General features: G+C 30.3%; 2 protein-coding genes and 1 pseudogene across 2 annotated transcripts; 1 reads left to right on the top strand and 2 right to left on the bottom strand.

Moving 5' to 3' along the window:
- Positions 1-8,850: 8,850 nt before the first annotated feature.
- LOC146888883 (putative disease resistance protein RGA1) lies at positions 8,851-10,734 on the bottom strand. The gene has a single exon (XM_085666625.1). It carries the CDS (start codon positions 10,732-10,734, stop codon positions 8,851-8,853), a length of 1,884 nt encoding a protein of 627 aa, XP_085522751.1.
- On the bottom strand, positions 10,617-11,522 carry LOC114162564 (disease resistance protein RGA2-like; annotated as a pseudogene).
- Positions 11,523-19,651: 8,129 nt separating this feature from the next.
- Positions 19,652-22,456, top strand: LOC114181713 (polygalacturonase-like). Its single transcript, XM_028068245.2, has 9 exons — positions 19,652-20,025; positions 20,122-20,247; positions 20,370-20,537; positions 20,649-20,669; positions 20,785-20,992; positions 21,278-21,359; positions 21,450-21,558; positions 21,636-21,755; positions 21,833-22,456. The coding sequence occupies exons 1-9, from the start codon at positions 19,756-19,758 to the stop codon at positions 22,121-22,123; spliced, it is 1,395 nt and encodes a 464-aa protein (XP_027924046.2). The 5' UTR covers positions 19,652-19,755; the 3' UTR covers positions 22,124-22,456.
- The last annotated feature ends 1,477 nt before the right edge of the window (positions 22,457-23,933 follow it).

Below are 23,933 nucleotides of genomic sequence, written 5' to 3'. Positions count from 1 at the left end.
TACCCTTCCCAAGTCGAGGCGGAAGCTCAGCCCTCCTCTTCGTGCCGCCATGAACGTGTACTTCCACCACGGATTCCTGCAGATTGGGAACACCAGTTTTCCCAGCCTCCTTGGCCTTGGCGGCCATCTCCTTCCTCAGCGCTTGAAAGAGCGCCAAGTTCTTCTTACCAGATTGTGCCATATGCCCTGCAATAACATATCACAACTCGGATCAAAACAACTTAGCATCATTAACACAGTTTAAGTAATAAATAGATACCTTCAATATCTATAATCGGATGCACCGAATTATAAACCCTAACTAAGCCCTTAGTGGGCAACTTATCCACAAATCTTAACAACATCACCACCACCTCCTTGTCTCCAGACGACAACTCCTCCACTCCCATATCCTTGTAACGCGAAGGATTATTGGTCCAACTGAAAGGGAACTTTGTACTTCCATCCGCATTCAGGAAATACGGCTCACCTCCCTCCTTCACCACAACCTTGAAGTATCCGTCTTTGAAGTGCTTGAAAGATTGGGAGAATGCATCCAACCTGCTGATGCTAGGACGACTTATTAATGATAGCCAGGTAGCCGGCCTCCGGGGTCTGGTATCATAGAAATACAAAAACGCATAAGGTGAAGGCTCCAAGTACAACGACTCGCACAGGATGCGGAAGGCCTGTAAGTAAGCCCAACTATTAGGATGTAGCTGAGTAGGCGCCACATTCAAAGCCCGCAACACGCCCATAGTAAAGTCGTCAAAAGGTAGTCGTATATGAAGCTGAGAAAAATGGCACATGTACATATAAAAGAACTTCTTGGTAGCCCCTTCTTGACCGTGGCATACCCGGTCGATTGCGCTCACTCTTTCCAACGAAACAATATCTCCGCTGACCCCTCTAGATATGACGGGTGTACAGTTTAGCCAAGAATTCAGCAGGCGAGACCACCTAAACAGCGATGACTGGTCACGAACATCAGATGCAACCCACGCATAACCGCCCCTGGCCGGCTAGTTACTCTCCTCCAGCTCTTCAGGAGGATCTTCTCGGACCTCCCTCACCACCTCCATTGGCATCCCGCTTGTGCCAACTCCAGCACTCACACCCTCTCCACGAAACCGTTCATCTCTACTCCTATCCGACTCAGTACTTTGACTACTACTAGACGTAGATAACGACGAGCTATCGCTACTAGACATACCTGTTTGAGTTTTTACAGAAAGATGTCGGCGGAATTTGGGAACTAGTCGGACAATATGATGCGCACAAGATCTCTGATTTCGAAACTCGCAAATGAACCAAGTGAACCCTCAGCTGCTTTCAAACCCATATTTATAGTCCACGATCCCAAAACGACTAAAACTCTTCCCGCCAAAATGAAACCCCAGACCAATCGACACCATCATTATGAAGGATATGACACACAAAAAACGACGGCGCCAAAAGTTTAACGATGTGACCACCTGACGCCCTTTCACCTACCTTCTGACACTTCCAAGCCTTAACACTGTTCACCACACTTAAAGGCTGGGGGACTGGTGTATCACACCTAGCCGGTTTTGCTAGTTCACCAACACATGTCATCCTTGACCGATAACCCATATCGGACAAGGCTGGGGGACTGGTGTACCGTACCTAACCGAACTCAATCAAGTAAATAGTACACACGTCAAAACCACCTACCATCTAGTACCCGGACACCACCAGCACAAGTCATCTAGGCAGGTAGCCGGCCGAAACCGACTACTTGCCTAGAAAGTTAACCAACATCAATACCTTATCTTCAATAGACCTCTAAGACCTGTTTCAGGACCAGGCCCACTCATGGCCCAAGCTGGAGCCCAAGCTGGAGCCCAAGACAAAACCCAGCCCATACGATAGTCAAACGTCATTAATGTTCTATAAATACACGTGGACCCCATCATTTAAACACACGCATTCATTAATTGCTGATTTGACTCCCTGAGAGCTTTGACTTACTTGAGCTTCGGAGATTCTTCTGCAGGTAACCCCTCCTGGGTTCAAGCCGACATCTATCGAATGGGAAGAAGCCAACTGAGGAGATAGCGGACTACCTGGTAAGGTGACTCTTGTGTCTGACTTCTTATTTGTTCTCTGCAGGAACATATATTATCATCTTGAATTTCAAATTTAAATTACCACATTTCAATACATTTTTATAGTATTTTGCGATTTCAAATTAAAATTTTGTTACCATATATTTTCAATTTCAACTTTTTTCATGTTATTGGCAATGCGAATCTTATTTCGAAAAATATTAAAATTCCATATATTACTTATCTTTGTACGATGTAAATTTCAAATTGAATGGATTAATTACAATTTTTGTACCTAACATTTTTGCAATTTTAGAATAGGTATGTTGTTAATAAAATAACAGCTACATCTGTTGTTTTATTTGTATTAGTACATCAATAATGTACATCACTCGTCCTCAAAGCTAAAAAATATTTTGGATTAATACATCAATGCAAAGTAGGAAAGTTGATATTAACATTTCAACAAAAAATAATAGAGATTTTATTTATTTCTTTTTAAACCTCAACATTGCAAAGAATAAATAACTCATAGGCTTTCTTAAGAAAGTTGATTTCTCCTCTTTGCTAATAGTAAACTTATATGAAGTTGATTGAACTTAACAACTTCCACCACAAAAACATTAAATAAACCAACATCACCAAATAAATGATAAGTAACATAAAAAATGAAATATTGTTGTTACATGTTCCCTTTTATTATTATATTTCATGGATCAATATCATTCATATTTGTAAAACTTAATGACATTAAAACTAAAACCACATTAAATATGCAAAATATTTGTAATTTTAATGGCATTGGTGTGGTTGGCAACATAGGTATGAATGTTATGCGGATAAAATGAAAAGACAACAAAATCACATAAAATGGAAAGCCAAACATAGGCATAACAAAATCAACCTACCATAAAGAATAGAAAACAATGTAGTCAAATTATACGACAAATGCATGCCAAAAACCAAAAAACAACCATATGAAAATAAGATTCTAAAGATTACAAATCAGAAATGAAAAACCAAAATAAAACTTAAAAAGGGAAAATAAAGACCTTAGGTTACAAATCAAGGTGATACTGAGAGATTTCCTCAGCAAAACCAATTGAGACAACAAAAAAGGAAGAGAAAAAAAGAAATCAGAATACCAGTGTTAGAAATGAGACCAACAAAGAATTGCAACAAATGCTACTAAATGCAAACTTTGCAAATGCATGAAGAGATTAAAAAAAAGATTTTTGATAAAAGGTTGACTTGGCTTAAAAGGTGTAACCGTGAACATTTGGAATGGTAGGATGCATTCTGAAACTATTGAAGGTAATAAAGTGGTAAAAGCTTTACAGAAGAAAGTAATCAATGATAAAAATAAAATCTTTTAAAATGCTTTTGATTAACAGAGACCTTTGGCCTCTTCATACTTCTCCTACTTTCTTTCAAATATTTCTTGCACCTCAATTCAATTCAGATTTGTTTTTCTATATCTGCACTACACAAAGCCAACAATACATTAAAATCATTGAATTCAAGTAAAACTAACAAAAGAAATAAAAAAAAGAGAATTATTGTAATAATAATTTGGTTTTACCTCATTCCATTAACCTTTCATCAACAACCAAACAAAATCTAAAGTGGAGAATGCCTTTTCTTCCCACAACCTACTTTCTTCTTATCTTTTTTCATTTCATTATAATAAGAAGATAGAAGAAACACTCACGTACAAAAAAAAAACACATGAGAATAATAAAAATTAAACCTTTTGAAAAAATAGAGAAGTGATCTTCATCTTTCTGTTCTAAACGTTAAACTTTTTAAAAATCATATCTTTTAAAGATATTTCCCTTTTTCAGTGTTGATTTTGGACTTCAAGAGCTCTTTGATTTTCTCCTTCCTGCAAATTTTCTGAATCTAAAAAACAAAAGTAAAGTTAAGATGTTCCAAAATTAAAAACCACATGTATCCTAAGATGTCTTGATAAAAGAGTCTCATATATCCGGAACAAATCACAATGGATTAAATGAAAATGAAAATATTCAAAAAAAAAACAAAGACATATTATCCAATAAAAAAAGGAAAAGAAAATGAAAGAGATAAGAGAGGAAGGAGAAGACAGAGAATAATAAAAATTAAACCTTTTGAAAAAAAAATAGAAGTGATCTTCATCTTTTTGTTTTAAACATTAAACTTTTTAAAAATAAAACCTTTTAAAGATATTTATCTTTTTCAGTCTTGATTTTGGACATCAAAGCTCTTTGATAGCTCTTCGTCACTCTGGTTGATAGCGTGATGTTCGGTGAAGGCATACAGGCACAAAAAATGAACAACGTAAATCAAGAACAAAAAAACATAAAAGTAGTAAATGGTGAAGGCATAACCAAAACCTGATCTTTGGACTTGAAGACTTCTTCAATCTTCTTTGTTAGTGAAGGCATAACCCAAAAAAAAAAAACAATCTACAAAAAAATACAGAAACAAAAAAACCAAAACCTGACCAAGTAGTGTTAGAATAACCAAAAAATAAACAAAAACGAAGTTGGAAAATACATAAAAATAATCATCTACACAAAAGAAATCAAAACCTTACGAAGTAGTGGTCGAAGAACTCAAAAATAAACAAAAACGAAGTTGGAAATTACATAAAAATAATCATCTATACAAAAGAAAACCATAACCTTACCAAGTAGTGGTCAAATAAGCCAATGGTGAGAGAAGAAGAAATGATAAAGAAATGGTAAGGTTTGAGGCGGCAGAGAGGTGGAAAGTGAGAAAGAAATGGTAGGGTTTGAGAGATGGAAAGTGAATGGTAGGGTTTGAGGCGGCAGAGAGATGGAGAGTGAGAAAGAGATGGTAGGGTTTGAGAGATGGAAAGTGAATGGTAGGGTTTGAGGCGGCAGAGAGTTGGAGAGTGAGAAAGAGAGGGTAGGGTTTGAGAGATGGAAAGTGAAGAGACTTTTAGAAAAAAGTGAGAGAGGTGGAAAGTGAGAAAGAGATGGAAGGGTTTGATACGACATAGAGATGAAAAGTGAAGTTGCATACGTGGCAAGCTGAGAAAAAGAAACATTTAAGAAATACTTAAAGAGGTAAAAAAAATTTGAATTTTGAAATGGAAGATTGCTGAGAAAATATGCCACTTGTAGAAACTTATTTTTTGTGATCCTTTCAATTGTATTATAAATAAATTAGTCCGTGTTTGCTGTGGACAGTGTCCATAGATTTTTATAATATAATAATTTGCAGAAAATATTATTGGTTAAACAAAAGAAATATTTCATAAATTGTAAAATATTTTTAGATTATATACGAATTGAGAAACTTGCTCGAAGCCATTGAGAAATTACCTGGTCTTAATCTTATCGAACAAAACTGTAATTTAAACAAAATAAAAAATGATACCGTAATTAAAAAAACTTATATTAGAAACTTCTGTCAAATATTTTTTCGTCAAAATGTATTTAGCAGAATCTTATAAATTATTATTCCAAATCTTAATTAAATAAAGTCAGCGAAAGACAAAATTGAAAGACTGTAAATGAAAAGTAAAAAAAAAAAACCGTTTTACAATATTGGTCTATTTCTAATGAGTTAATTTTGAAAATGATAAAAGGATGCGAAGAAATTTATGTTTCACTAAAAAGAGTAAGTTTCTTTGATCAGTCTGAAAGTATTTTCCGAACCAACTCAAATTTAATGACACTTAGAGAATGAATAATTGTAGCTTCAAACAAAATTTTAAATTCAATTATTTTCTAAACAATTCATAAAATCTAAACTTATTACTTAAATTTCTATTATTATTATAGAAATAATAAACAAATTTTATATAATTACTATTTTTTCACTTTTATGATATTAAGTAAATAGATTATATTTACTTCTGTGTTAGGTGATAATATATTTAATTATTATATTTAACTAATCTTATTTATAGATGATTTTAAAGATATAAATATATGATAATTTAATATATAAATCTTTATTTCTTTGTTTTATATTTTTAAGATTATACATGTCAAACTGTTCATAGTATCGGTGCTACTAGATGTGGTACACCAACGAAAAGTAATGTGGATGATGGGGTTGGACACAACTTGCAAAAAGCAGTCAATGAAAGGAGCAACATCAATAATAAAGTGGGAACAATCGTCGAACATTAGTGACGTTGTATAAGAGAGCTTGCAAAACATTGTCCAAGCACATTATGAAAGTAAGGAGGGTAAAAGGGAACAAAACTTAGTTATAGGGAGTTCAACGATAGTATCGATGTTGGAAAACTCACAAGAAGGGACAATATACATCAATTCGCTTCACATCCAATGTAGATCAGAGTTTTCTTTGAATAATATAAAGTACTCCAACATTCATGAGAAGTTTATATTTATTTTTTCAGGGTGGCACATGTGTGCACGAAGAGGAATTAGAGGAGGTAAACAATCTTTTTTACAATCCAAAATTTATTTTCTCAAAGTAATAAAATATTATTACAAGTTGTCTTGCATAAAATCCGATACTTTTCTTTATATGACAAATGAATATATTTTTGTGAGTATTATTCAAACTCGTGTAGGAATTTTTGATCCAATATAATTATGAATAATATTTAATTTTATAAATTAGTTATGTTTGATTCATATGTCTGATATTTATTTTTATATCTGAGTCAAACTATTTAAATATTAATTCATCTTTTCAATTTTTAATGTGTCTTTCAAAAACAATATCGACAAAGCATATATTTTAAAATAGTTAAATTATTTTAAATGAGAAGTGATTGACCCCAATAATTATTTACTTGACGGATAACAATATTTATTTTCATTTTAAATTACTAAACCACCTCTAATATATTAGGTTAATCTCAACAATTTATATGGACTTGCTATGGTTCTTAGTTTCTTAACTTACTTTTATACTACACATTTGATTGTTTCTACACTTTTTTTATAACTATCAGATCTTTATCCACTTATTTGATATTCTTATTTAATATTCATATAATTATATTTTTATTTTTATATTTGAAGTTATTTGATACTCTTATTTAATATTTGTACAATTATATTTTTTCTTTTTATATTTGACATCGGATAAAAGATGCGTATCTTTTTACATTAAACACTTGATAATATGATATTTTGTTTGCTGCAATTTTCATTTTTTGTAAAAGAAATATTTAACCAATATTATAAAACAATAAATAGGAGTATTTTATAACCCGTAGGTAGTGTAGATACATGTGCATATTTAAAAAAATATTTTATAATTTAAAAAAAAATAAGATTACAAAAACATATAAATTAAATTTTAATTTTAATTTTAATTTAATTTAATATAACATAAATTATATTATATTTTATTTTTTTCAAGTAACGGATAGTCCCTAATACAAAAAGTATGATACTCGCACCCTATCTGAGTATTAAAATACCTGCTCCTCACGAATATCAACTATCTCTCGCGAAATTTATCCACATATACATACATGTAGACATGGATATCTATAGACACAAATGTTTTTATCATCCCTAGTTGTGAGTTTAATATCCTTGTATTTAAAATAAATATTCATTCTCCTTATTATCCTTTCTTTATTGAAGAATGGATAAAGTCCTATTCATATCCAAACTCATGTTTTCATGTTTGTATTAAATATTTTTTAAATAGGTAACCGGCGAGTAAATGAGCGTAGCAAGTAAATATTTTATTGCGCGTAGACTTAATATGTTGTCATCCCTACTCACAAGTATAACATCCCTCGTTGCTTACGAGTATTTTTCCTCACTTTACTTTTATTTTTTGTTGTAATTTGTTACTCTTTTACCAATTTGTTGGAGATATGTAATGATGGTGGCGATTTCTAACTTAATTTTTTCAAAATTAATTTTGAAGTAAACTCAAGAAAAAAATGGACTTTAATTAATATCTATTATAATAAATTTTCTTTTAATCAAAAACATTTTGAATAATAAAATTAACTTTTATAATTTATACAAGTCTTCGAAGAATTACATAGATACCATTCACTATTTTTAACATGGTCTTTCATATTTGGCATTCAAAGTCCATTATCCTTTTGTAAATAATATATTTCAACTGTTTCCATAATTCATACAGTTGATCTTGAGCACTTTCGTCAATGGATTTTGATTTTTGTCCTTCGTGATCATTCTGTGCTAGCTCACTAGAGATATAGTTCACTAGAGATAAAAAAAAAAAAGTAAAATTATGTTTTGACAAAAATAAAGAGAAAAAATGGACATTGAAGTTTGAGAATGTCTGAATATAAGATTAAATCAATTTGAAATTCTTAAAATGTCTAAGTATTCGAGATTATATAAACTAATGGAAATAAAGTATAAAAGATAAAATATGTAGATAACAAAACTTTTATTAAAACTTTATTCAAAATTGAAATAAGGCAAACTATAAGGTAAAGACCGAAAAGGTATACAAAAAGCTGGTGCAGAAATAATTGTATGCTGGTTAAGCTTGCACATTCAGACTATTTTATTTGTCTTCCATTACTTTGTTTCACAAGTGAAGAAAATTTTTATTGTAAATGTATCTTACTGGCTTAAGCATACTCACATATTTCATGATTCCATAAGTGTAAATGAAATACTGAAGTTGTGTACAACAATATTAAGACAAAGTTAAAAAAGTAATTTTCACGAATGAAAAAGTGGAAAACCATAAAAGAAGATTAACATTATGGAAAACACCTTGATAAAAGAATCCATAAAGAAAAATAAAAGGATTCGGACTTATCTGTTTGCTTCCTTATTGCATTCCTCTACCCCTTGCTCTTCTTCTAATTCTTCTCAGAATCTTCTGGTTCATCAATGTAAATGTTTTTTATGTGTGCTATTTTGGGCCAAAACTCTCCACCATGAGGTTTATATTTTTTACGTAAGCCAACACAAACTTCAATACGCAAAAGTTCAAGTGCAGTGAGGAGATGAATGTTATCTGGGAGAGCTACCAATTTTGGGCAATACATTAAATAAAGTGTTCTCAGATTCGTGAGAGTTGTAAACCAATCTGGAAACGTTTCAATATTGAGGCAATTGAAAAGAATCAAGCACTGTAAGGAGTTAGCAGCTTCCTGAAGCCACTTAGGCAAGACGACCAGTTGTGTTAATTTTACAAATGCAACAACTTTTAATTTCAACTTGGGACCTTTTTCTTCATGGTCACCTTTCAACAGTTCCAAGTCCAAATTATGGCAGTCTCTAACAATCAATGTTTCTAATTCAGGAAAATTTTGACCATCCAATGACAAAGACTTTAGACTCTCACAGTTCTCAACGAACAATGTTTTGAGATAAGGGAATTTCACCCCTCCAAAGATGGACTCCACATTATGGCATGACGAAACTGTCAACATTTCAAGCGACCCCAAGTTGGCGATCTCATTCACAGGCAAAACAGTTTGCTTTGTACTAAACGCAAAATCCCAAAGAATGGTCAATTTTCTTAATCCTTCAGGCAATGCTTCCAGCTCAGTGCATCCTCTAAGCTTCAACACTTGCAGACATTGGAGCTTGCAAATAGAGTGGGGGAGTCTCTTAATGTTGCGATTTCTGCTAATGTTCAAATATCTCAGATGTTTCAACTTAGCAATGGTAGAGGGCAAAGTCTCGAATGTTGAACCACGTAAGTCCAGAACTCGCAAGCATTTCAACTTTGATACAACATCACCACTGACAGCTGTTGCATCATTTGGAAACAGTACGGTTCTTACGGTTGCTAATTTTTTGGTGACTAAATTAGCGAACAAACTGCTCTCAGCAAAAGACAGATGCTGGATATGATCTGGAATATTTTGAATAATGTTGGAACTCACATGCAGACACTCATCTGTCGCAACAAATAGGGCGAGATCATGCACCAAATCATGTATTGTAAAACTACAAAAAGTGCCAAAGTTCATAAAATCTTGAAGAAAGGATCTTGACAGAAGTTCATGCAAATATTGATTGGCCACATCTTCACGTGTCCTATTCGATTTTGGTTGTGCAATGAGTCCAAGTGCCACCCAAAGGGAAGTTATTTCATAACTATCGATTTCATAATCCTTTGGGTAAAGAGAAAACAATGCAAAACATTGCCTCAAATAGGACGGCATCATATCATAACTTAATTTGAGGGCGGGTAAAATGTCATCTTTTTTCTGAGGCAAATTCCATATTTCATTGTTACTAACATATTCCCATTCACTGACCTCAAATTTGGAGAATAGTAAACTCCCTACGGTTCTCACCGCCAATGGAACCCCTCTGCATTTTTTCACAATTTGTCTTCCAATGTTTACTAAGTGAGGATGTTTTTCCTCTTCTCCTTCTTTAAATGCCCACTTGACAAACAGAGACAATGAATCCTCCTCAGAAAGACATTCTAAAATATGAGAGGGAACTGTGCCCATCATAGAAGCAATTGAATGACTTCGTGTAGTCACAAGGATTTTACTTCCTGCTGCACTTACTTGGATTAAATTCCGCAACTCAACCCATTTAACACGGTCTTCGTTCCATACATCGTCCAATACGAGTAAGAATTTTTCACCAGAAAGTTTGTTTTTCAGTTGATTTTGCAGTTGTTCCAGATCATCACCAGATGCTGCACCACCGGCGGAATTGATGATTTTGATAATGAGTTGTTTAATATCAAAGTCATCAGAAATACACACCCACATCTTCAATGGGAAGCACTCCTGGATCCTATTGTCATTGAACACAAACTTTGCAAGTGTAGTCTTTCCCAAGCCTCCAATCCCCACAATGGGTATAACAGAGAGACTTGTATCAGCATCATTAGAGTTTTGCTGCGTCAAAAGCTCTATGATCTTTTCTTTATCATGCTTCCTTCCTATCACATCTGAATCACTCACACGGGAGTGTGTCATATCTCTCCTATGAACAACACGTGTGTCAACATCAATTGTTTGAAGACTAAACTTATGCCTATCAGTTGCAACCTTGTCTAGTCTGTTACTGATATCTTTGATTTGTTGAGCCATCTTGTAACGAAAAACAAGTGGATTAGAGGTCGAGAAGAAGTGACTTACCTTGTCTTTGGTGCTACCATGAGCTTTGACCACTCTCTTTCGCAGTGTTTGGCATTCAAATTCATCCAAAACATCTTCGGCATCGGAGAAGATAGTTTTGAGCTGAGACAGCCATTCGCGGAGCTGATGGTTGTGGTCCTGCTTTTGCTGAGCATCTAACAACACAGCCTTGACTAAAGAGAGAGTCTTTGTAAGGTCTTGAAGATCTTCGTATAAACCCACCACTCGAGAAGCTTCTTCAAAAGCACGAGAAGCAAGCTTTGCCACGAGCGACTCTGCGATGCTGAAGAGAAATGATTCTGCCATTGTTGTTCCAAATGCAAACAGCAGAGATGAGATGGGAAGGGGAAACAGCGTTTCTAAGATTAGTGATTATTACTCAATAACTATAATGCCACTTGCTTTGGTAACATCATTTTATATATAATATTGAAAGAGGAAGAAGACCATAAAAAAAGACCGATGAGCTACATTATTCTCACCAACGGCTAAAAACAAACAAGGGGGCAAGTGATAAACTACTTCATATATTATATTAGTCCGTCTTTGCTATGGCCAAAAGTCCATAGATTTTTATAATGTAATAATTTGCAGAAAATATTATTGGTTAAACAAAAAAAATATTTTCATAAATTGTAAAATATTTTTTGATTATATACGAATTGAGAAACTTGCCCAAAGCCATTGAGAAATTACCTGATCTTAATCTTATTGTCTAACAAAACTGTAATTTAAACAAAATAAAAAATGATACCTTAATTAAAAAAACTTATATTAGAAACTTCTGCCAAATATTTTTTCGTCAAAATGTATTTAGCGGAATCTTATAAATTATTATACCAAATCTTAATTAAATAAAGTTAGTGAAAGACAAAATTAAATGGAAAGTAAAAAAAAAAAAAAACCGTTTTACAGTGTTGGTTTATTTCTAATGAGTAAATTTTGGAAATGAGAAAAGGATGCGAAGAAATTTATGTTTCACTAAAAAGAGTAAGTTTCTTTGGTCAGTCTGAAAGTAACTTCCAAACCAATTCAAATCTAATGACACTTAGAGAAGGAATAATTGTAGCTTCAAACAAAATTAATTTCTAAAATTCATATATTGATATCCCACTTGCTATTAAACAATATTTTGAAGAATGGAGAAAGTCACACAATGAACCAAATATTTTGTGGGACTAGTTGTCATATTAGTGTTTATCAGTTAAACTTAATATATTAGCACTTGTGAAACTGCATTAAGCAATTATTTGAGAACATTGGCTAGAAATTTAGACGTGATTCTGTTAAATTATATTAATTTAATATTTGATTAATGTAATTTAAAAAATAATTTTAATGTATAGATTCTAATGTGATGATTATTAGAATATGAATATATTAAAGTTATAAAAATTTATTTTAGATTTATTAAATTAATTTCTCTACTTCTCACTCATGGGGTATTATACTATTTTCTTAAAGTTTTAAAAATATTAGAGGTTGATACGACAGTTTTTTAAAAATTGAAGAGTATTATACTATGATTTGGGTGCACAGTTTGGTCAATGGTATTTATTTTCTTTGCCTAGACAATAATAATATATGCAGTAATCTAAAATTAAATGCGCTAAAACAATACGCAACAATGATGAAGAAGCATGGTAATTGAAAAGGTACATCTAATCAAACTTTGTGAACGTGTACCATCAACTTAACTTTAACCACTTACCTTCTTATATTGCCCACAAAAATGCTAGGATGGTTGTGTTAAACTCTAGGTAATTTGTGTTTTGTATTTTCAGGGCGTTTAAATATTTTATTTTATTATTTTTTAAATATTTTATTTGGATACGAATTTTTTTAAAAGTTTTTTAAAATTTTCAAGAAATTGAAATATTGAAATTTTTTATTTTTATTTTTTTAAATGGTTTATCCAAATAAAACAATCCAAATTTATTAAATTTTTATATTTTATTTGGATATAATATTTTAATTACAAAAATATCTTTACAGAACATTTGTGATGTCAATGAAAAATATTTTTTATAAAATATTGATAGAAATATATTTTGATTTCTAAAAGTATATCTAATAATATATTTTAATTTTTGAAAGCCGACGTTCAAAAATAAATTTAAAAGTGTAATATCCATAATTTACTTAAATGATCAAAAGGTTTTTTAGAAATTAAAAAAAAAATTGAAAATGTAAAAGAAATTTTGGAGCAACAAAAAGAAAGAAAAGTCGCTAAAGTTCCTCCACGAACACGAGGCCTAATGTATCAACATATATCGGCTTTTATTTCCTGCAACCTCACAATTTATTAGCACACTTCCAAATTTTCAAAATGACTGTTTTACTTATTGTTTAAGTGATTCTAGATTATACATTTTTTTTAAATTTCAAAGACAGATTTTTCGAAATAAGGTTTTCAGAACATAATTTCTAAAATAAAATTTTCAAATTTAGAATAAAATTTCCAAAATAAACTTGTTCAAAATGATATCGTCCTCTGAAACAACTTTTCTAAAATATCCTTGCATGAAATATATTTTGAAAAGAATTTTTATGAAGATATAAAATGCGTTTCGGAATGAGTTTTTGTTTGTTCTCATTTTCTCTCTTCTCCTTTCTTTTAATCGTTCTTTCTTTCTTCTTTTTCACCGGTAATGATGAAAGTGATGATAACGATAATAGTGACACCGTTATTTAAGTGTTTCAAATAAGATGTAGAAATGTACAATGTTTAGTCTTTGTTTATAGTGTATATATAAATTCTTAAGCTGTAGAATTATATATATATATATATATATATATATATATATATATATATATAATAATAAAATAAGTCAATAAAATTATTTTGTCTGTGTGATTGTTACATGCAAATAATACAATGGATGAAGAAAAAATTGACAAATTATATCAAGTACTACGAATATCTATTATTGTAAATTGGTGTAAACGTGTTAATGAAATTTTTTTTTTTTGTGATTCTTATATTCAGATAATACTATTTTGAATGGAGAAAAACTAACAAATTAAAAAAAAAATTGAAAAAACAAAAACTCAAATACTGTAGGATTAACTATATTTTTGTTCTCTAAACTATGGTCTTCAATTGGATGGTGTTAACGATTTTTGTGACAAGGTCAACGGTGTATATTTCACCATTCAATTTTTGACATGTGTTCTCTTTAAAATTACACGTGTAAGTTTATTTTTCTTTTACTATTTTATTTTTGTTATTATTTTTTCTTTTTCCACTTCTTCAGCCATCTTCTTCTCCTTTTTAACCTTCATCTTCATTTTCCTTTCTCTCTCCACCATCTCCATCCTTCCCCTCCCCACCTTCACTTAGTCATCATCTTCTTCCTTCTTTTATTTTCAATCAATAGAGTTATTCCATGATTTATTTTCCCCATATTCATCTTCTCCATCAAGTCTTCTCTTTTCTCTTCCTTTATCATGCTCATTCAACTCACTCTCTGGAATGCAAACCCTTCAAAATACATAATAAAATTTTGGGGTTTACATTTTTATTTTTTTATGATGATGTTTCTAATATATGTACAAAAGAAATATATAAAATTGATAAACAACCAATAGTATATATATTAATTATGTTTTATTTTTAATACAGTAAAAAGAACTTAATATATGTGTGTTTAATAAAAAAATAATATTAATATATAATTAATTTTTAAAAGGTTATAGAGAATTTTAAATTTATAAATAAAATTTAAAAGGTAATTTTTTTTCTAAATTAACTATATATTAATATTAAAATTTGTCTATAATTATTGACAAATATTTATCGTCAAATATTTACTTACTATTTTTTGACCTTCAATAATTTCTGATAAATTTTTCGATCCGTCAATTAAATTTATCAACAAACATTATATTGAAGAATTTTCGATCATCGATAATCTATAGGTAAACTTAAATTAGTGACACATTTTTGTTATTACCAACAAATTTTGTGTGTCAATAATTATTTATTTTCTTGTAATGTATAAATGACAAAGTCTTTGCACAATATTTTCATCTTGAAGAAATAATAATATACCACACAAATGCATGAAGGCAAGTCCATTTGTAAACATATTAATAATTCCAATCGAAATGTTATCACTTTAAAAATTATTGATGTTATAGTAGATGACAAGGATCAAAGTTATTTGCCAAAAGTTTATGACAAATTTCTAGGCACAAAATTTCGGTAGAAGTTCACTATTAATGGATGAAGTGAAAATGACTTTACAATCTTAAGGATTCAAAAAATAAATTACCAGTTCATATACACTAACTTCAAAGAATAAAAGAAACCAAGAAAAGCTTCCAAAGTTATGTAACAAAAATAAGAACTATAGATGTCATAACTAAATTGATGTGAGATATATTCTTAAGTATCGCAAAAGTTCGCTTCACACTAAATTTCTTATTCGGACTTCCTCTTGACAAAATCTCAACCTTTATTTTTGCCATATAAAACAAGTAGTTCCAATATATACACTAACATACTCTTGTTGTCCACTTTAAAAATTCAACTCTTTCTTCTTGACTTTATCTAATACCTCATTCTACTAAAGCACTTTCCAAAACATTTCTGACTTCTAAAAATGCACTTTGAATTTCATCAATAACTTGATTCCATGACTATCTTCTTGTGAAGAAAAAGACGTCTTTAAATTCCACCTTTTAGTTTGCAAACTTAGGATAAACACACCATTTGTAATGAACAATTTAGAATTAATTTACCAAAAGAACACGATACAATAATTAGAAAGTATGTAATTGAAAAGATATCTAACCGAACTTTGTGAACGATCAACTTCAAGTTCTTACTTAGTTATGCTGCCAAAGATATGGTAAATAAGGTGGTTGTGTACGTTACGATCACATCTTATCGTGTGCTCCATACTTAGAGGTTTTCTATCAAAAAACAAAAATCATGATTACCATTTCATGCAACCAACGAAATTGCCCCATCTACATTATGAAGCCCTATTGTCCAAATAAATCATTATCTCTTTGGTAGAGGTAACACTCTTTAATTTAGGCTTTTATATAAATCTGATTGTAAATAATAAATATATCTAGGCATTATTACTTATAGTTTGTGGATAGATAATATTAAAAGCAATTTTTTTTTTATCAAACCGCAAGTCTTTTTTCTTATAGCAGATAGAATAATAGACCTAATAAAAAATAAATTTTGTTAGGATATATATTTAAACATTTGACACCATATTAAGAAATGAACTTTATGTCTAATTTAACCTAACCAAATTGGCTCGTAAAATGATAATATGAATTTATCATATATGTAGTCTGACGTGGAACTTCCAACAAAAATTATATTAAATTTACTTGACTTTATTATTTATTCTTATGAGACTGTATAGTTGATTAAAAAAACAAACAAAAGATTATAATAATTTAGTAGATAATTGTTTGCGTATAAAAAATTATAAGATAATAATTTTGTATACCTAAGAACTTCAAATTTATTATTTAAGTATTATTATAATTATAATTATTTAGTTTTTATAATAATTAATTGATTAATATATATTTCTAATAATGATATAAAATCGTATATATAAATAGTGCGAGGTAAATTGAAGAATAGAGATAAAAAAAAAAGTCATCCTCAAATTGAACCCAACTCCCTTCTAAAATGAAAGTAAATTTAAGATTAGAAAATGTTGAAGTTGAATAAAAATCATAGAAATATATTTACATGTCAAGATTTAGTTAACATGCTTAATCCCGTCCGATAGAAGCTTACTTGTTGAATAATTCTTACTAATTACAAACCCTATCATGCACATGCATATAATTGTTAATTAAGACGGTTTTACCATAATGAAAATTAACCATTTTTGCTTATATTTTATCCGTTGAATACCAGAGAGATGGAGTTTCAGGGAGGTCTAGCATTTCATCATGACACATGAATATGGTGACAAAAGCTAAGGAAACTTTTAGCCACAATAAGTTAATGCCAAGTTTCAAAATGAAATGTCTTCTACTCCAAAACAATCTTAAGCATTTTACGACAACTAAAGCTGTCTTGTGATAACAATGCTAACAAATATACCATTGCAAGAAGGAAACCCTAGATTACACGTTTGAGGTACATGCGTGTCTCAAAAATCCACATTCCTCGTTGTGACAAGTGTTTGTGTGTTGGGTTGCATACTTCACAATCATCACCATATATGCTACTTGCATGTGATCATCGAACAAAGAAAATTTCCAGGAAATACAATGAATCGAGTATTAACTGTAATGTCACGATCCAATGCCAATGCCAATGGGTGTAAAATGTTATCTACTTCAGAATTAAAAGAATAATTAATCATGCATAAAAGATTCAAGCTCACGCAACCATGTTAATAGTTTAAAACCGAAAATGATTACTAGGAGAAAATACTCTGGAATATTTAAGTATTTCAATGCCAGCACTCATTATGTTTTCTTTTAATACGCAATGTGTGGGGTGTGGGATATTTTCATGCATTTATTTATCAACATAGGTTAATCCTCTCATGAATGATGAATTACTAGGTTTTTCGTAATTCTTTAGGAATTTTCCAAAATATATAGAATTTCGTTAAAGATATTGATGAAGCTAAAGGAAGGATGACAGGAATTAGAGAGAGGGAAAAAAAACTTTGAATTTGTGTTGTCTTGAAATATGTTCTAATTAAAGAGAGATAATATGTTAACACTCAAAAATAATGTAATCACTTGACAATGACTACTTCGTATATTAATATTTTAATTATATCTTTTTAGATTTTAATATAAATCATTTTATTATTAGAATAGGTTATAAAGTGAATGTATTTTGTTTTATGCGGTGTGAAAGTATAATTTTTCAAAATTAAATGCCCAAGCACAAACGAAATATATACAATTGCTTAACTTTGATTAGCTTAAACTATTTTAGAACCTTTTTATCAATAGAAAAAAAAAATCAAATTCAAAGTCTTATATAAAGAGAAGTTACCATCTTGTTATAACTAATAAGCTAACAATTTAACAAACATCACGTATGATCACCATGCTGTAACTATCTAATCTAATAAACATCTACATATATTATATGAAGTGTGGCATTATTAATTTGAAACGTTTTTTTTTTAATTCTTTCAATTTATTTACTTCTTTCGATCCTATTTTGTTAAATTATTTACTTCATATACATATGTTTGTAGACTTTTTGAAGGTCACATTTTAGTTTTTTTTTCTAAATTTTTTAAATATATAAAAATTATCAGAACACATTACTATATATAGTGCAAAATGTACATACTTAAAAAGTGGTCAACAATAGGCTTTAGTTATTTAAAATAACCCAAACCTGTACTTGAAGACTAGGTTTTGGTTATTTTCTAGTATTTATATTCCTTTTGATTGTTATGGTATCGGTGATCTTCGAGTGCATCATTTTATATGCTGTGTCTATATTTATTTATGTGTAGGGTCTTTCTGTCTCTATTTTTTGTTGTGTATTTTGGAGCTGTAGAACAAATTTATGACTACTGTTTTAGTCACATGTGCATCTTCTTTAGGATCTTTTTAATCTTTGATGGATTTCTAGTTATTGACTCTCATGTTTTGTAAGATTTCGATGTCAAGCTTTTGCATCCTTTTATACAGGTTATCGATCTTTTTGTAAAAGAGTTCAAACATCACGTAAATGCTCTTCTTTAATTTATGCTGAAAAAAAAATTTATCTTCCTTTTGTTTTTTTATTTAAAAAAATGAATTATTTTGGACTTTGGTTATCTTAACGAGCAGAATCTATTCTTGAAAGTTCCACATTAATAATAAATAAAACAATTTCTACATACGTAGATACAAACATCTCCTTATGAAAACATTCTAATATTATCTGAGAAAAAAAATGATAGATATAACTCACGAAATTTTTTTTTAGAATCATTAAATTAGAAAAAAAAAAATTGGATTGTTTTGAGGAGTTAATTAGATTTAAAATCAAATTCTTAGCATAATAAATTAAAAAAACATTATATACATTATATATATATATATATATAGAAGGAAGATGTGTTACTCTTTAAATTCCTATTTTATTCATTGCACGTTATAAACAATTCTTAGATTAACATAAAATTAAAATATGATGGACAATGGAAAAAAAAAACCGTATAATATACATGACATGTGCATAATATATATTATATATTTATGAAAAACTCGTAGGTGAACATTTTTTATGAGTATGAGTAAAAGTCAAAGGTTATGGATGATCCTTAAATATGAATACGGTATATTTACGAAATATTTACATTTTTAGGATATAAACGCATGTGTATAGTATATTAATGAGAAACTCGTACGTGAACATTTGGATACAAGTATGGAGAAAAAGTGAAATGTTAGGGACTGATCCTTTCGTATGAATCTGGTATATATCCTTCCAGAGAGTTATAGCCATATGCAAAACATCAACATCCTTTTTTCCTTAATATGTTTTCTTAAATTCCTTTGTCTATAAATACACAAGTTTCCTTAACTTGTAGTTCCACACACCAAGCCACCAAAACCATTCTCATCAAAAACAACAGTCTCAAACCTTTCAAAGAGCAATATATCTATTTTCTTTTTCTGATATAATAAACAATAATGGCCCTCCTCAAACACCTTCTCTTCTCCTTCCCCATTTTCATCATTTCTTTTGTTTTTTGTTATGGCAGCTTGCAAGAGGACCCACTCACCAATATATATGTTCATCATTCACCTTCCATTGATGATGGTGAGACATTATTGAAGAACTTCAACAAGCAAAGCACAAATGTTTTGAGCTTCAACACGTTTGAGAAGCGTAGCTCCCTTAAAAAGGTTAATGTCAATGATTATGGAGCTAAGGCGAATGGTGATAGTGATGACTCAGAGGTATTTCAATACTCCCGTAGTCCAAAACAAAGTTTTTCTTCTTTCTTCTTTTTTGCTTGCACTGTTTCTATTGGTTTGGTTTTTCATATATTTCAGGCTTTCAAGAAGGCTTGGGATGAGGTATGTACTTCTGGGGAAGCAATTCTTGTGGTGCCTGAGGACAATTATCTGCTCAAACCAATAAGATTCTCTGGTCCTTGCGAACCTAACATTGAAGTTCAGGTTATACTTTCACTGAAAATTACGCCAGTGATTAATTACTCCTTTTTTATGCTTCATCTTTAATGCAAAAAATTGATCAGTGACTTCTGTTAAAACCCATGAATACTGATGTAAATTTTCAGATTTCTGGAATCCTTGAAGCATCAGATGATCCATCAGATTACGAGGAAGACAGCAAACACTGGCTTGTGTTTGACAAAATTGATAACCTGTTTGTTTATGGTGGTGGAACCCTCGATGGAAACGGCAAAATATGGTGGAAAAACTCATGCATAAAGAACAAAAAGCGAGTAAGATATTAAGATAAGTCCAATATTATTTTATTCAGTTATTATATATGTGTGTTAATATATATATTCAAAGGATGACTGAGTCATATGTTTTTCTGCTTTCTTTTGCAGTCTTGCAAGGATGCTCCAACAGTATGTGTAGCTTTGTCAAAGATCAAGGAAATTTTGTTGAAATTAATATAAAGCATATAAATATATACTATGTTAGCTAAATTAACAATGATTTAATTATTTTTTGTTTTTGTAGGCTCTGACTTTCGCTAGTTGTGAGAACTTGACAGTTGAGAACTTGAACATAAAAAATGCTCAACAAATCCACGTTTCATTCCAAGACTCCGAGAACGTTAAGGTTTCTGGCCTTAGCGTGATTGCACCAGAGGATAGCCCCAACACCGACGGGATTCATGTTACGAAAACACAAAACATCCAAATCTCAGATTCTGTCATAGGAACTGGTAATACTACTATTTCATTTGAAAATGTTTTCATTTTTATTTTCATATAAAAAAGTGTTATTTGATGCTTTATAATTTTTCTCAAAAAACATATAAGTAAGAAATAAAATAACATATTTATAATTAAAAAGAAAATAAACGACGCTTATTATTGTCAAACCAAATGGTTGTAAAACATTAAAATCTCAAATGTCAAACCAGAATAGACCATTAATGTTGACTGTAACATTTTGTATCTATCTTTTTTTATATTACAACTATTAAGCATCATTATCGATGTTTCAGGTGATGATTGTATATCTATTGTACATGGATCTAAAAATGTAGAAGCTACAAACATTACATGTGGACCGGGCCATGGTATCAGGTAATTAGCATCACATCAGTAACAAGGATTACTGTTACAAATTTTCCATATGTTATTCTGTATGTTATTTGCAATGGTGGGTTGTTTCAGTATTGGAAGCTTAGGAGCAGGAAAATCCAAGGACATTGTTTCAGGCATAAAAGTGAACGGAGCCAAGATTTTTGGAACTAAAAATGGAGTTAGAATCAAGACATGGCAGGTAAAAAACAATTAGATCATTAATTTTGAGAACATTGAGAAAGTCACAATCTTTTGGGTCTACCCTTGTATATGCAGGGAGGTTCAGGAAGTGCTAGTGACATAAAGTTTCAGAACATAGAGATGACCAATGTGACCAACCCCATAATAATAGATCAGAATTACTGTGACAAGAAAAAAAGACCTTGCCAAAAAGCGGTAAGCATAAAAACACTTTTGGTACTATGGAAACAAATTGACATATATCATTATTATTCACGAATGATTCTACATAGGGTTCGGAGAAATCCGCTATAGAAATCAAGAATGTGGTGTACGAGAACATAAGTGGTACAAGTGCTTCTGAAGTAGCTGTGGATTTTGACTGCAGTGAGAAATTTTTGTGCAAGAAGGTAACGTTGCAGAACATAGACCTTGCATGTGAAGGAGGAGATGATGCTGAGGCTCGGTGTAACAATGTTAAGTTATCTTACATTGGACACGTTAAGCCTCGTTGCACTTCACAAAAGAAAAAGACCTCTTCTATTTTTACTTCCATAGGGAAATACTTCTCATGGTTTATATGAATCATACAACAAGTACATAGATAAATAAATAAATAAAAGTATTTAATTTTTGGATTGTACAGTTGGAAGTTATTTTTAACCTCTCAATTATACAATCTGAAAATTCACTTTTATGAATAAAAATGACTTTTGAATTATATAATTCGAAAAGAAAAAAAAAATAGAAATTTGTTTTACATAGGTACAAAGAAAAGTTTACAGAGGTGTAGAAAGAATCTGTCTTAGGCCCATTTTACAATTCAGTTTGACAAAATCAAACCCAAATTATTTATGGCTTCATCTCTAATAACTACAAAATTGTCTTGCGCTACTGTAAATATCAAATTTCAGAGAAACAATTGTTTTCTCATTTTATTTTATTCTTTATTTTGTATGGATTCATTAAAGAATATTTTTATTTATTTGTTAACCTTTATCGAGAAAATTTTAGATAACATTAAATTTATTCATGTGAACTTTTGAGAGAAGTTTGAAAAGGCTTAAATGATAATAGTTATTTATGATTTTGGATAGATTTATGAAGAAAAAAATAATGCAATTATATTAATTTAATCAGTAATTTGAAATTGAATTTTTTAATATACATTAAGTATTTAGAAAGAATATTGTATCACTAACACTAATTTTAGATAAATTGAATATGGTTGCCTCTGGTGAATAATACATGTAATATATATATATATATATATATATATATATATATATATATATATATATATATATAACTCTTTCAATTATGTTTCTCAGTGTTCATAGTTTGTATAAAAAATAGTAAATAAATTATATTTCTGCCCAAATATTTGAAAATAAAATGGAAGTTACGTTTTTTCTAATTAAAAAGTGTAAAAAACATTTTTTAAATCAAATGAGTGGAAGATGAAAGCTTCGACTATTTTTTTCGTCATCCTACGACCAAAATTCTGTATAAAAATCATGATTAGTTTTAAATCCAAATTTTAAACCGAAAAGGATAGTGATTTTTTTCTACCAAGATTTGATAAAAAAACAAATCAAAATGCTTGAGTGCCACAATTTTTGTTTGGGTTTAAAAAAAAAAAGAAATAGAAAACACGCGTCGTAAAGTTTAGAAACCACACTACTTTTTTTTTTTCTTTCAGTATAAGGATCAAAGTGCTTGACTTGCTTTTCTTCCCCACTTTATTCATTACAAAGAAGAGTTATATACTAATAATTTAACATTGAATCTATATTCTTATAGTGATATAATAATATTGATAAATTACGATGGCTTGATTTGTAACTCAATAATTTTACTAATTTAACAATTACGAGAGGTTTATGTGAGGTGTGAAGGGTGGAAGAAGTTGAGTGCATTAAAAGTATATTCCAATCAAGGTATTCATTGCTGGAAAAGTGGAAATTACTTCATAAAGCTTCTAGAAATAATATTTTGGAAACTTTAACTTTTAATCATCGATTGATGGTTGTTGTGAACATTTGAGCTAGGTTAAGTTAAGAAGTTGAGAAAGTGTTAATTCTTTTGACCTGTAGAAAAGTTTAGTTCTCAGAATAAATTGCAAAACTCTCCCTTTAACTAGTTGTTGTAGCAACGGTAAGTTTCCAACAGGGGAATGAAAGAAAGCTTGGAAACTCTGTTTGGCTTTTTAATAGCATCGTGCAACGGCATGGACAACTTTTGCTTTGTACTATTGAATAGCAACTTCTTGCAATCATGCTTGTGGCATCTTTAAACACACATTTCAGATTCTATGAAAAAAAGTAAAATCTAAGGGGCCAAAGTAGCAATCTCCTGAAGATTTCTGGGACACAAATTAAACCTTCTCATCAT

Source organism: Vigna unguiculata, chromosome 1 (genome assembly GCF_037176805.1).
Source record: "Vigna unguiculata cultivar grain cowpea cultivar isolate G323 ecotype 2 chromosome 1, ASM3717680v1, whole genome shotgun sequence".
Classification (NCBI taxonomy): Eukaryota; Viridiplantae; Streptophyta; class Magnoliopsida; order Fabales; family Fabaceae; genus Vigna; species Vigna unguiculata.
The sequence above is the reverse complement of the archived record's forward strand: the minus strand, read 5'-3'. Positions and strand labels throughout refer to the sequence as shown.